Source organism: Takifugu rubripes, chromosome 16 (assembly GCF_901000725.2).
Source record: "Takifugu rubripes chromosome 16, fTakRub1.2, whole genome shotgun sequence".
NCBI classification, from domain to species: Eukaryota; Metazoa; Chordata; class Actinopteri; order Tetraodontiformes; family Tetraodontidae; genus Takifugu; species Takifugu rubripes.
Window position 1 is genome coordinate 8061428 of NC_042300.1, and position 13063 is coordinate 8074490.

Here is a 13063-nt window from a genome sequence, read left to right on the forward strand (position 1 = left end):
AAAATGACACGCGGTTAGAGCACGATTATGGGTTATCGATGAACCCCAGCCCCTTTATGGAGGCCCGGGGACACACTCATCCATCTTATTCCACTTTATACACTGTAATTAATGCAGCTCTGTCAGGACTGGATGTGCTGGTATCTCTGGTCCGGGTGGGCGGGAACTTGATATGACCTGCCCCCTCCTCTCAAGACACGTGGGTGATGAATCATGGCAAACCGCACGTGCGCCTGATCTGGGAACCTGTAACCTCCTCTCATTGGCTGTCAGGTGGCTGATGGGCGCTGACACCCCGCTGGTGGCAGGACTGCGGTGCGTGCGTGAATAAACGCGCGTCCGGGCTGGAGGCGCTGACCGCGGTGCTGAACGGCGTCACCCCCTTCCGCTCTCCTGTGAACCCGGGGACGATGGGAAGTCGGCAGCTCTCGGCCGCCTGATTCATCCGCGGGGGGACGTGTGGATTCGAACCCGCGATCGACGGGACGCAGAATGTTTGCGAAGCCCACCTCCGTTACGCACCACGAGTGGATATCTGATCACTGACGATCCCGATCGACCATCTGTGCGTTCACCAGAGGCTTTTTCCGCGTTAACATGCACCTCTGGAATTTAGCTGCCTTCCAAGCGTAGCACGTCCGCGTTTCAGCCCGAGAACAGCGACCAGACCCGGGGGAGACATGGCTCGGCTGCTCGTTGTGGTCAACTCCGTGATCCTGTTGCTTTTTGGCAGCGACATGTTCCTAGTGGGAGCGAGTGAGTATCATCCTCTGTGGCAGCACAAGTTGCGGATTCATGTATTTACATTTGCGTGGGAATATAGACCCATTTTAGAATTATTTGTTCTCCAACTTGCATATTTTATGCGTAATACATGACCCAGTAACAGGTGCAGAAACGTGTCATTTACAGAAACTTTTACCTAAAATATCGGATTTAAATTCAAATCGCAGAGTGACAAAGAGTGTCTACAAATCATCTTCCATATTTGCTCATTTTTTACTGTTTCCACTTGAATCGCCCTTTAATCATGGCACTGCTGATCAACAGTGGCATATGAACCCTCTCACTGCTGCCATGAAGCAGGCGGGAGCTCACCTGTGGATAACATCCATGTGGCAAAATAAATGTTGGATAATGTTCTGCCTCTGTTACACAGGTGAATGCCTGATCCCGTTCTCCTCATCCACCTGTCCTCCTTTGTCAGGTTCTCTCTAAACGAGTCCTTCAGGGCTCTTCGAGCAACAGCGTTTCTGATATCATGCAGAGAAGTAGCTGACACAAATATGACAGATGCAATCATGCACTGTGACAATGCAGGAATTTTCCTCACAGAATTTAAGCTGTTGGATGACGCTGATGGGCAGATTACATTTTTTTGCTCTCGACCGACAGAAACGGATAAACATATAGTTCTGTCTAAATGCTAAAAAATGTGCTTTTACTGGTCCAGACAAGGTCTTGGCTGTATAGCCAGTATATCAAATATGCTGGGAGGAATTTGGCACAATGGGAAATGCGAAAACCCCGCAGCCCCGCAGGTCGGTAGGAAATTAAATAATGGCAGAAAATGTCACCCAGAGAAAGGAGGAGGACAAAAAAAGAGCAGAAATCCACAAATTATGTAGCAGAATTTGTGGTGGCCGAGATAAAAGCAAACTGTTGCCACAACAAAGCACGATTCTGCACGAACGCATTCTAGGTCACGCCAATGCAGCTGTGACAGGAAGGTGTCAGACGGAGAATAGCAAAAGGAACGCCATCGCTGTGCACCTGAGTGGAGACCAGGCTCGCAGCAACAGCCACAAAGGTGCGATTACAAAGAGATGCCGATTCTGTTACGTCTCATTTAAATTCAGATATTGTTCTATAGCATTATTGCACTTTTTAGATGATTAAAGAGTGATAAATATCTTTACTTCAGCAATTAATGGGACATTTTCCCTTTTTTTAATCATTGCTTAAATGATATTTGTGACTCTCTGAGGGAAAATCGACCAGCCACAGGGATTTAAGTGTGAGATCAGTGCCAGAATTCCAACGTGGGCGTCCCCATTCACATCCAGCAAATATGAATTTGTTGTATCTGAGAAAAGGTCCTCTCTTTTTGAGACCTCTGTCAGACCGAGGGCCAAGGTTGCCAGCAGAATTCCTCTAAATTCAGAGTTTCCCTCACCAAGACATTCCAGAGGCTTTACTGTGCAGCACCTACAAGGTGACTCCATCCGGCAGGATTCTAAAGATTATAACAGATATCAAATAAATTGATCCTTCCCACCGGCGCTTCCATTGAACAGCAGGTAAATGCAGAGTCAGAGGGTATTTGGATTCACAGATGAAAGGAGACGGGCTTCGTAAAAGGTCGCTAATGGGAGCAATCTACCTGCAGGACCCCCCCCCCGTGCCACACGTTTAGAGCCCTCGGAGGTGAGGGAAGCGTTTTGTGGGCTGAATGGGCACTCCATCAAACCTCATGGCTCTCTTTGGAAGTTATTAGCTGTGTGAAATGTCAAAGAAAGTAATATCCCATGAGGGAGCGGAGCTTTATTAGCGCTAGCGCAGGATCGCATTACAAACAGCCGCTGAAACTGTACGACTCGGAGGCAGTTGAGACTGAAATGTGATCGATGGGGCAGAATCACTACGTCGATGAACAAAGGAAACCGGTCCTGTACTGTATTAAAGATGTTACATTATACCTTCAACGGAGATGCATGATTGGACGTACTGAACGGCCTCCAGCTCTTGTCTAGTCTTGTCAACAGACAGCATCAGCAACCAGTACGGCGCACTGGTGGGCCATAAATCTGGTTACATTATGCGGTTGTGCTTGGCCAGCACATATAGAGGACACAAAACACCACGCCACAGCCGTAATTTCAAACTGGGCTCCAGTCCACGCATCTTGTCAGGTCCGCTGCCGCCGTCCCGCGCAGATGGGAAGTCGCCGGAGCGCTCTGCCTCGCTCCTGCGCGATGATTCATCCCGACATCCCAAGAGGGTCTCGCCATTCGTCTGCACTGACGGGCGGCGCTCGGCTGCCGCGCCCTTTAGGCCTTCGTAACACCTTGCGTAACAGTTTTCTCGGAACGCGTCGGGCCATTAATATTAAAGCATCCGCAGTGGCTCTTTGAGCGGTGAGCTCATCAAACCGAAAGCGGCGTTGGTGAAATGACTTTTGTTTTAACGCAGTGTGAGTTTTTGTAACTATCGGTGCTGAAATCTCCAGTTTCCTGCTGAATGTAAAACCTGCAGTTGTCGCTTGTGGAATGATTGACCAGCCAAGGTCGACGCGCACGTTCACGTGTGCGTATATGATGGTGATGGCTCGTTACCGCCCTCATCGCTAAATGCCCCTTTTATGATACATCAAGGTTAGTGGCTGCTTTTGTTGCCCACTTGTTGCTCCTCCTTCCTCCAAGGGAGAGCGAGCTTCCGGTGATTCTGAAGGTCGCGAGAAGGACATTCATGCGAGTTTCAGGTGCATCAGTCCCAAAACCTAAAGAACGATTTGTTTGAAGAATTGGTCAGCATCCAGATGTGATGAGGGGTCAATTAGAACGGGGGAAAAAAACATTAGCAACGGCAAAGCACAAGGGCGTGCAAATCATTATGGTAAAGATTTGTGCGGCTAATCGAGGACAAGGACGCTTTGCTACATCTTCCCTCTTAACCTGCTGCATCGTTACAGCAGCCACTTCCATAAAATAAGCTGCTTACCAAAAGGATAAAATTAGCCAGCCTGAACCTCTGAACCTCGTTACAGTGCTGACATTAACAGTAAAGCCCACTTCTGAGGACATTCTCTGACTTTCACCCCAAAAGAGGAGAAAGAGAGGGAGACATCGCCGTGGGTTGTCTTGCGGATGAAATGGGCGAAGGTTCGAGCGGTGAGGGGAGCATAAAAGGAGATGTGAGAATAGCAAACTCTCTGAGAGAACTTTTAATGGTGTCATTTTCTTTTCAGTTTACTGCACTTTTATTTTGGTGGGGGTGAAATACTGCCCTCCTCGGGGTTATTCTGCCTGGGCCGCTCATCTTAATGAGAGCTAAAACAGTCAATTATGACTCTGGTGCAGGACAGAGGACAAATCTATCCGCTTTGCTGTAGTTAAAACTGGGTTTTTTTTGCTGATTATCGGTCAGTTGGAGTCAATTTCGACATGAATTTTGTGGCTTTTTTCAACACACAAAGTCCATTAGAGCCACTAAAACCCAGGGAGTCTCCTGTAGGCTGTCATCTGTCCAGTCAGACTGTGAAAACACCATTAGATCCTCAACTTTTGCTCTCCCAGGCCTCTTTGTGAACCGTGTCCCCGAAGAGAAAAAAGTGACATTAGATGTTGTAAAAGTGACGGGGTGAAGAAAGGTTTCTGCGAGGGACTGGACAGGAAATGGACACTATTCCAGTCAGTTTAACACCCACGGTTGTTGAGAGAGAAAGGAAGTCAGCAGGTTTCTTTTTAATGGGAGTTCAGAACCTGACAATGCTAATATGAAGACTTGAAGTGACCTTGACAGTGACCTTGGGGACAAACATAACAAATAAAACCCCATTAAGTACTTTAAAACAAATAATCCTGGATTTTCTGAAGCTTTTTTACACTGTCAGGAATTTAAAGGTTTCTAGAGACTCGTCAGATTTATCGGACATTTCTTCGTTATGTACGTCCTCCAGACCGACCACCGGCTCCAGTCAACGTGTCCGTCACGCACCTGAGGTCCGACTCTGCTACCGTGTCCTGGGAGGTTCCAGAAGGAGACATTATAATTGGCTTCTCCATCTTACAACAGGTGAGAGCTAAATTTCTGATGTAACACCAGGGGGCTGTTAGCAGGTTTACAGCTCCTGGAAGGGAACATTATCTTATTTTTGTTCCGCTGAGCCTTCATCCCTGGTGGAACCGACACGCCGATTCCCACCAGTAGGTGGAATAATTAAGTGCAGCTGGATTCCATTTTTAGCTCTGTCACAGCTCCTGACAGCCTGGAACATTCCGCGATCCAAAGAGTACACGTTCTTTTTCCCGAAGGAATTGGTAAAATATGACTGAGGTGCAACGGAGGAGCGTTTCAGAGGTCAGCGGACATCTGGCTGTACATCACAAATGTACATCTGCTTCTAAAACCAAGATTCTGTTCAAATAGAGACGTGTTTTTATCCTGGAATGTATTCTTAGCGGCACCTCAAAGCTTCACTTAGCATGCAGAGTCTTTTCTTCCAGCAGAAACCTCAAATTAAACTTGGCACCGTCGGTCTGTCAAGAGAAAACAAGGCAGCTGTGGGAAGGTGGCGAGGCATGCGAAGCTGCCAAACTGCATTTTTCTGAAGGAAAACAAAAATCTGAAGGCTTGAAAGAGAAAAAATGAATTGATGCGAACACTGCTTGCTGCTGTGATTGTGTTTATGGTAAACATCATGCAGAGAGTTATGTCTGCTGTTGAGTACGGTAACATGGCTGCTACCTATGTACTCTCTCTCTAACATGTTTGTTGAACAAATTGAATAGACACAGCTAGCGGCAGCTAACAAATAATCTGTTATGGGTGGTCAGACAGCTGTGGTCCCATCTCACCTGTTGAGATTAATTGGGCTGTATGATTTTTAATGGCTCTTTATTCATTATGTGCAGCTGGTGCGAGACGGCACCTGGACCCCGCAGCGGTGATTTGTTTAGCGTTTAGCGTCATTTTCATCACCTTTCTCAGAGACAAGAGGGACACACGCAACGGTTTATCCGGGAAGTCAACACCACCAGCCGCTCCTGCGTTCTCTGGGAACTGGAGGAGGAGACGGACTACATCATCCAGGTTCAGTCCATCGGCCTCTACGGGGAAAGCCAAGCCAGCAAGAAGGTCCATTTCCGGACCCTCAAGAAGTCTGATCGCTTCCCCTCCAACAGCTCCAACCAAGGTAATTTAATAAACCAAGTCACATGACCCCACCAGCGCTGGTTGGGCACTGAGCAGAGTTTGGCAGACAGGAAGTTCCCTACACCTATCAAACCATTTATTTCAGCTCCTTTCTAATTGGTTATATAAGACATTTTGGGGATGCTGCCACCAGCCTTCTCCCAGAGCCGCAGGCAGGAGCAACCCGTTATAGATGCTTTCATGGCAGTTGCACTGCAGATTTTGTTTTTACCGTATGCTTTTAAGCACTCTTACAGTGAAGGCCGGAGGGACCGAAGGTGCAGGTAACCCTGAGTCTGCCCCCACAGCGAGTCCCTGGGAGGGTTCTGTGTGCTGCTCGGGGTTTTAGCTTCTCCCAGACACCCATTTATTATTGACCGATTCCTCGAGCATGGCTGCAGGCAACCTCGTCTGAATTTGTGCAGCTCTATAAAAGTCTGTGTTAGGCCAATCAGGATTCTGAAACACTCCCTGAAACACTTCACATTCGCTGTCTGGGCTGCTAAAAAAAAACTTAGAGGCCCCATGGTAACGCGCCAGCGTTAGGCCCCATGTTGGTGCAAATGTGTCAAAAAAAGAATGAAGAAGTTCGAGTAAAACCTCCTACTTCTGCGAAGGTGCCCACTCCCTGGTGGCGGGTTACAGTACACAGATGTTTGATTTAAATTCCTAAATCAACCCCGAGAGCCGACAGCTGAGCGCAGAGACTCGATCACTCCAGGGACTAAAATAAATAATCTTTGTCCCCCGATATGCTAACATAGGCAGCAGCATTATGCTAATGGTGCAGACGCTTCACATTAATTCATGAAATTTAAAGACGTTAGCAGCCACGTCTGAACAAAGCGCTGAGCAAGTAAAGTTTGAGGGCCGGTGGCTCCTTTTTCAAGGCTCTTGAAAAGATGCAAGATAAATCAGGACTCGATGGACCGTCCAAGTGGGTCAGAGGAACAGTCCCTCGATGGAGGTTTTGGAAGCGTTGGTGGAAGCCTTGCCAGCTTTCCATAAATCCAGTGCCAACGTGGCTGACTGCCCGTGGCCCTAGTTTCAAAGGCCAATTTTCAAAGGCATATCAGATTGATTTGTTTAATCTTGATAAATCTGTTGCCAGGCTTCAATTTTCATGTTTGTACTTTAATCTTCAATACGAAACAGGCTGAAACGCAGCCCATACATGATGGGATATAGTTTAAAGAGGTCATTCCATTAAAGAGGTGCCATCATGAATACAACAGAGTATTAACAAATATGCTAGTAAAGACTGCAATTAGACCATGTGAATTGGGGGTGAGGTTAACCAGGAACATCTGTTTATATTGACAATTAGAACAATCTCAAACAGCTAACGAAAGCTGTGAAAGAACCTCCGCGGCGTTTCCTCCTGAGCCATCTAAAAGCTCCTACATGCGAGATCCTTTGTGCAGGATCGGGCACTCTGCATTGTTCCCTAAAAGCTCCCTCGCTTTAGTTGGCAACAGCACCACATGGCTCTTTCAGAGGTCCTTTGTCACATTCAGGCAGGTCCTATTGAGAACAAATCGATCCTGGGTCCCCAACAGACGTCCCTACGCAGGACAGGCTTCGCTTCACACAGATCGATACTTTTTTTTTTTGGTCTTAATGTGATTTTCTTCAATAATATGATTAGTGCCTATACCGCTGGACGTATACAGACGAGATTCAAACTCCGTCTGTGCCATTTAAAGCGTTTCCTGGCAGGAACCGTGTGGTCAAATTCAAAGCGGCAGCAGAATTTTAATGACTCCTTAAATCCAGTTAGTGAAAGAAAGCTTTTAATGTGCACGCATGTTTCCTGACCTTCCACAAGTAGTTTTAAAATTCTATCAGTGCCCCATTCGTTTCAGAAATGTCTCCGAGTGCAGGTTTATGATGATAAAGTCGGGCATATGACAGGAAAACGCACCCTACAAAATAAAAGTTACCTGTTGCAAAGCAAAGCTGCTTCACATTAGCAGAATGTTTGAGGATGCCTGTCTGGCGCAGGCGGACTAATGAGGTCGGCGTTCCCCGTGGACACAATTACCGTGAAGTACTTCAGAGGCACGTCAACGCGCCACCGCTGACTCAGCAGAGGTGGCGCGGGAGTGCGTTCAACACTCTGTTCTCCTGCGTACGGCCTGACGAGCCATCAGATTTAATTATAGATTGAGTTGTGATGCAAGAGCTCAGAATGTGTTTTCACACAAAGCTCTTTAAAAATGAGTTTATACAAACAATTAACACTGAAGACTCCAAAACTAAATAATATCTGCAGAATGAGAGATTTTGTATGTGTTTCCCCCCATTCTTTCATCAGCACCACCAAAAAAAATTTAGGTTGCTGATTATGTAACCCTGAAGAAAACTTTGATTTCTTTAGTTTTTGCATTTTTTTCCCCCCCGTAATGAAGCGCAAACTGGAGGGGCACTACAGTCCCTAGCAGAGCGTGAAGCAGCATATTCCATAAAATATGGATGATCCAGCTGCAGGTCATCTGTCGTCTCCCTTCGGCTGCTCTGGCGTGAAACCCTCAGAAATCCTCACCTCAGCTGCTGCAGAAGAGGGAAAATTCGGAAGGTTTGAGGCACTGGTGTCAAAGGAAACTGCATCAGAACCGGCCTTGGAAACAAAGAGAAGATTCCCGTTTTAGCTCATAAACACGATGTCAAGGAGTTTAAAGAGACTGTTGGAGAGGTGATGGACGGATGCTGGGACATCTCTGGCTACACTGGTGGAGGTGGAGCATCTGAGATGAACAAAATACTTCCTGACCTGACCTTTCAGGGGATGTGAGGCGTGGTCCTGCGAGTGTCGAGGCGCCGACCCGACTCCTGACCTGACATTTAAGCCAAACCTGCAATATCGGCTCTACAGCTCAAGAGATGAGGTCGCCGAACCCCCAGATTAGACAGACAGAACCGTTTCTTTTTCCAACCGCCATCATGTAAAGAAAGCTGACTGTCTGCAAAGTGAGGACATCCTCCTGACGTGATCCAAAACAGGCAATTGGGCAGAGTGGTGCTCTGGAAGAGTTCCATCCGTGGTCGTGAAACGATGGTTTGGAGAGTGGAAATGGGCCCATAGTCAATCCAATGAGAGGGGATTAATGATTCAGGATTGATACATGGTGGCCCCGTGCCCGACAGATATTATCTTTAGGACAGTTACCTCCATCCCATCTATACCGATACCCAAGGCTTCTGTAGGGATTTTACAACATCTAATGTCCTGTTTTTCCCAGATGACCCCGCGGTGCAGGGCCTGGACAAGTCCCGACATCTACAGACAGGAGAGATGATCATAATCGTGGTGGTCTTGGTCATGTGGGCAGGTAGGTTTAAACTGTGCTGAAACTGGACAATATCCTATTATGAAAGGGATATTTTAAACAGCTGCCTAATAAGCTCAAATATAACTAGACTTGTCCGGTGCATCAACAGTATTTATGGTCTGCCTTGGTGGTGCAGACTAATGGTGCACATGGAAAAGAGGCCTCACACAGTTAAGCCATCAATATATTGACACACCAATCAATAAGCCACTTATAAACAAGCGTCCTGCGGGACAGAGGTGCTCATTACATGGATGTTACAACCTCACGGGTTCTGGATAGACCCACGTGGATGTAAATCCAGAAACCGCGAACAACTCTGAGCACCTGCCTCCCACAGGAAGCGCCTTTGATGAATCGTGGAGAAATGAGATGTTGCATATCTGAAAGGCTGCCAGGAGCGGGGTGGCCCACCCCCGAGCCCGGAGTGAGATGTTAAATAATACTGATGAGACAAGTGACTCGTGGGCTCCGAAGCGTGGGAGTTAAAAAGTGTAGGTGCAAAAATACAGAGCGCGTTACGTACAAAAGAGTGGCACATCAGTCGGGAAAATTCCATTTGCTACTTATTAGCATCCCAGCCGGCATCGCCGCTCCATCTCTTCATGTCTCCTGAATATTTGATAGTTCTTGCGCATCCAAGCTACATCTGGCAGAGCGCGAAATAGAAGAAAGCCAGAGAGAATATGGGAGTTTTTAGCTTTCGGCTAACAGCGGCCCGCCTGCCCGCCCCTGGGAGCATGCTTCCATTATCCAGCAGGCCCTCTCAGACGGGAGGCGCTGATGTGTGAGCGACAGCTGCCGTCTCCACTGAATACCTATCTTCTCACCTCCCTCCCCGCAGCTGTTATCGCCCTCTTCTGCCGCCAGTATGACATCATCAAGGACAACGACTCCAGCAACAATAAGGAGAAGGCCAAGCCGATGTCTGAGCGGAGCACGCCGGAGCACCACAGCGGAGGCGGCCTCCTGAGGAGCAAGGTGAGGCCAGCAGATGAATATCTCGGGTTAGACCTCCATGGCAGCCACTTTCACCCAACACAGGTTAGGACGTTTTTGGCGAATGAAAAGGGAGGTTCAAGGCTGAGCCGCAGACGCGGCTCCTGAAAGTGCGAACGATTCCATCTCCCAGGGAGTGGAGAGATAACCGCTGTCACCGCTCAATGAAGGGACCAAATCGATAGTCGGGGTTGTCTGCGTTCCAGGAGGTCAAGCTCTTGCTGGAACAGAACATGACAGTGTATTGAGTTCAGGTTTTTAAAGGGCCTGGTGGGAGGACCAGCATGGGCTTTCTGTTCTACCTGTTCACATCTTGATGTCAGAAGTTCATGTGGATTTCGGTAATTGCGTCACAAGTCGGTCAATACTTTAAAAAAATAAGTATGCTGCATTCTGTGCGCTTACCACTAGATGGGGCCAAATGTCCCACGTGAAATTTATGCATTAATGGAAACCTTCCTGCAATTGTTAAGATGTTTGTTTTTAAATCCTTTTTTCTGTTGCAGTATCATCCCTCAGTTCCGTCCATCAACATCATCGAGGTCTGAGAAGCCGACCACATTAAAGACTTTTCTCACCGACGAGAACAAAACGTGTCTGTGGGTCATCATCAGTGGAAGGCCGTGTTATTTTAGACACGCGTGCATGCACGTACGCAGTATTCGTAGGAAAACAACAACCTGTAAAGTACATTAGCTGACATGTTGACCCATGTTGCCAGGTGCTTGGTCTGTTACTGCAATACAGGACACAACGTCTCATCTCTGGGAGGATTGAACCCATGACTTTAAATACAAATCCTTTTTTAAAAAAAAAAAAAATATTAGCATGTCACCACCTTCACCTGCTAGAAGCAAGGCAGCTTAAATCACCCGACATTTGTCCCCAGCAGACCGTATATCTTATATACCCGATCCTCTGATCACACCTGCAGAAAGCAAACATGTCCGCACATTTCTAACTTAAATATTTTATAACTGCTGAATTGAAATGACATTTTATGAGCATTTTTCATATTTCACACACCTGCGTCCATTCACCAAGTGCATGCCTGTCATCTGCTTGTAGTCTAGCATTTGATGTGTGTTCTAGGTCAGACCCGCAGAGCTGGCGAACATGGTTGCAGTACTGTGAAAGCGTTTACTTCTATATTAGCTGCTTTTAGAAGAGGAGAGCTAACTTTTTGTCAGTAGAGCCTGTATATTTCTTGAAAGTGTAAAATAAACCTTCTACTGAAAAGTCTCATCCCGAGTTCGATTTACTCTGGTCCCCACTTTAGTCCGTCTTTATTCTTCATTCCGGGAGGTCAGACTTGCATCCATCAGTGGGAAATACTGTAGCAGATCCCACATTCCCTCTCTGCTCCTCCTCCCCTGCCCCCCCCCCCCAACCCCCCCACAGCCAAGCAGCAGACAGGACGATCAGCTGCAGTGATTCACAGAACAAATTCAATAAGTCGTTTCATCTGCTCTTTGAACCACAATGTTCCAAATCAAAAAGAAGGTAATTAGATAGAAGTATCTGCCTTAATACTCAAGCTGATTGCAGGGAATAATAACTATTATTATAGCTCCCTTGTACGTCCCATCACTGAGTTATGGGCTGTTGTTCTAAGCTTTGGCTTGAAGTTCTGCATATTTCTGACCCTGTGTGCATCCATAAATACAGATTTATAAACATTGGCTGCGCGCAGGGGACTGCTTTCATTACTGCAGCCCTGTGTCTCGTAGCTCCATATGCAGCGATATTCTTTACATTATACATTTATATGAGCGATGGAGCAGAAATAGAACAGCTGACATTCAAATGAGGGTCCCAGAGGTGCCTATCCCGCTCCTGCTGCACATGCAATCATCTGACTGTGCTCACAAAGATGCTGTGAATGGCAGCGTGAGACAGGAGGTGGCTACATGTAAATGACTCAGTTCTCACCAGATTAGACCCTCCACGGGCCCAGCACCAAATGATGCAACCATTAGCCACGCCACATTAAACCATCAGGGCACCAACGCCTCATCTGTGGGCAATTAGCCAGTTCAGAATCGCACCAAATTACGCATTGGCTATTAATTAGACAGTTAAGGATGTCTACTGATCCTATGTCTGAGTGGAACAATGTAAAGAGTCTCTTTGTTGGGAGGGCTGAGGTGTACACTTCTAATCCTGCATTACTAAATGTGTCCGAGTGTGAAAACGTTCTCCTCGCATTCTGCTAAAAGAAGAAGTTTTCTTCAGTGCCACGATGTGTAGAAAGTCTTTTATTGAGCACAGGTAGAAAACCATAACAGTCTTCCAAATGACATACAGGTATCAGGTATTTCACACACAAGCGACTGTTATCCTCCCGTCACCGCGCTGGTTGCATAGATAGAAAAGAAGCACCTTCATCCAAAGCAAAGCAAGGATTGTGTAAACAAACTGGTCTGTTTGGGGAAGAGACACTGATCCGACAAGAGACTCTGGGTGGTTCCTGGCCTCCAACCCCTGCAGGCTGATTTGTATTCCACACACTCTGGACTCATATTGGCACCTCATACCTGCCCCCCCTTCCCAAGCTGGAAACATTTCAGAGCAGCATCTAGATCCACACCAGCTTCTCGATCAGCCTGTCGCAGAAGCGGTTTAGAGACCGACTATAAGAATTTTGAAGCCGAAGGAAAAGGAAACAGGGGGAAAGGAGGCAGTAAAGGGTTGTAGGCCCGTCTGTGAGGATGCTGCTGACCTTCAGAGATGCCGACGGAAGCACGCTGGATGGTTATTCATCATGTCCAGACAGCAGGGTAAATACACCGGAGTTGCAGCTTCAGCCTGAAACGTGC

At 47.2% G+C, this 13063-nt stretch overlaps 1 protein-coding gene across 2 annotated transcripts; it reads left to right on the forward strand.

Moving 5' to 3' along the window:
- The first annotated feature begins 250 nt into the window (after nucleotides 1–250).
- Nucleotides 251–11487, forward strand: fndc4a (fibronectin type III domain containing 4a). Of its 2 annotated transcripts, none has more exons than XM_011612034.2 (6): nucleotides 251–756; nucleotides 4679–4794; nucleotides 5710–5914; nucleotides 9156–9245; nucleotides 10090–10226; nucleotides 10751–11487. In XM_011612034.2, the coding sequence occupies exons 1-6, from the start codon at nucleotides 681–683 to the stop codon at nucleotides 10790–10792; spliced, it is 666 nt and encodes a 221-aa protein (XP_011610336.1). In that variant the 5' UTR covers nucleotides 251–680; the 3' UTR covers nucleotides 10793–11487. The 2 variants fall into 2 exon arrangements, with proteins under 2 accessions (XP_011610336.1, XP_029705855.1); XM_029849995.1 differs by lacking the exon at nucleotides 251–756 and adding an exon at nucleotides 867–1810.
- Nucleotides 11488–13063: the final 1576 nt, after the last annotated feature.

Excerpts from the sequence above, each read along its gene's own strand:
- fndc4a (XM_029849995.1), top strand. The coding sequence starts at position 1,561 with ATGGCAGAAAATGTCACCCAGAGAAAGGAGGAGGACAAAAAAAGAGCA. Across the intron at positions 1,811-4,678 it reads TCGCAGCAACAGCCACAAAG|ACCGACCACCGGCTCCAGTC; the intron begins GTGCGATTACAA and ends TACGTCCTCCAG. Across the intron at positions 4,795-5,709 it reads GCTTCTCCATCTTACAACAG|AGACAAGAGGGACACACGCA; the intron begins GTGAGAGCTAAA and ends CACCTTTCTCAG.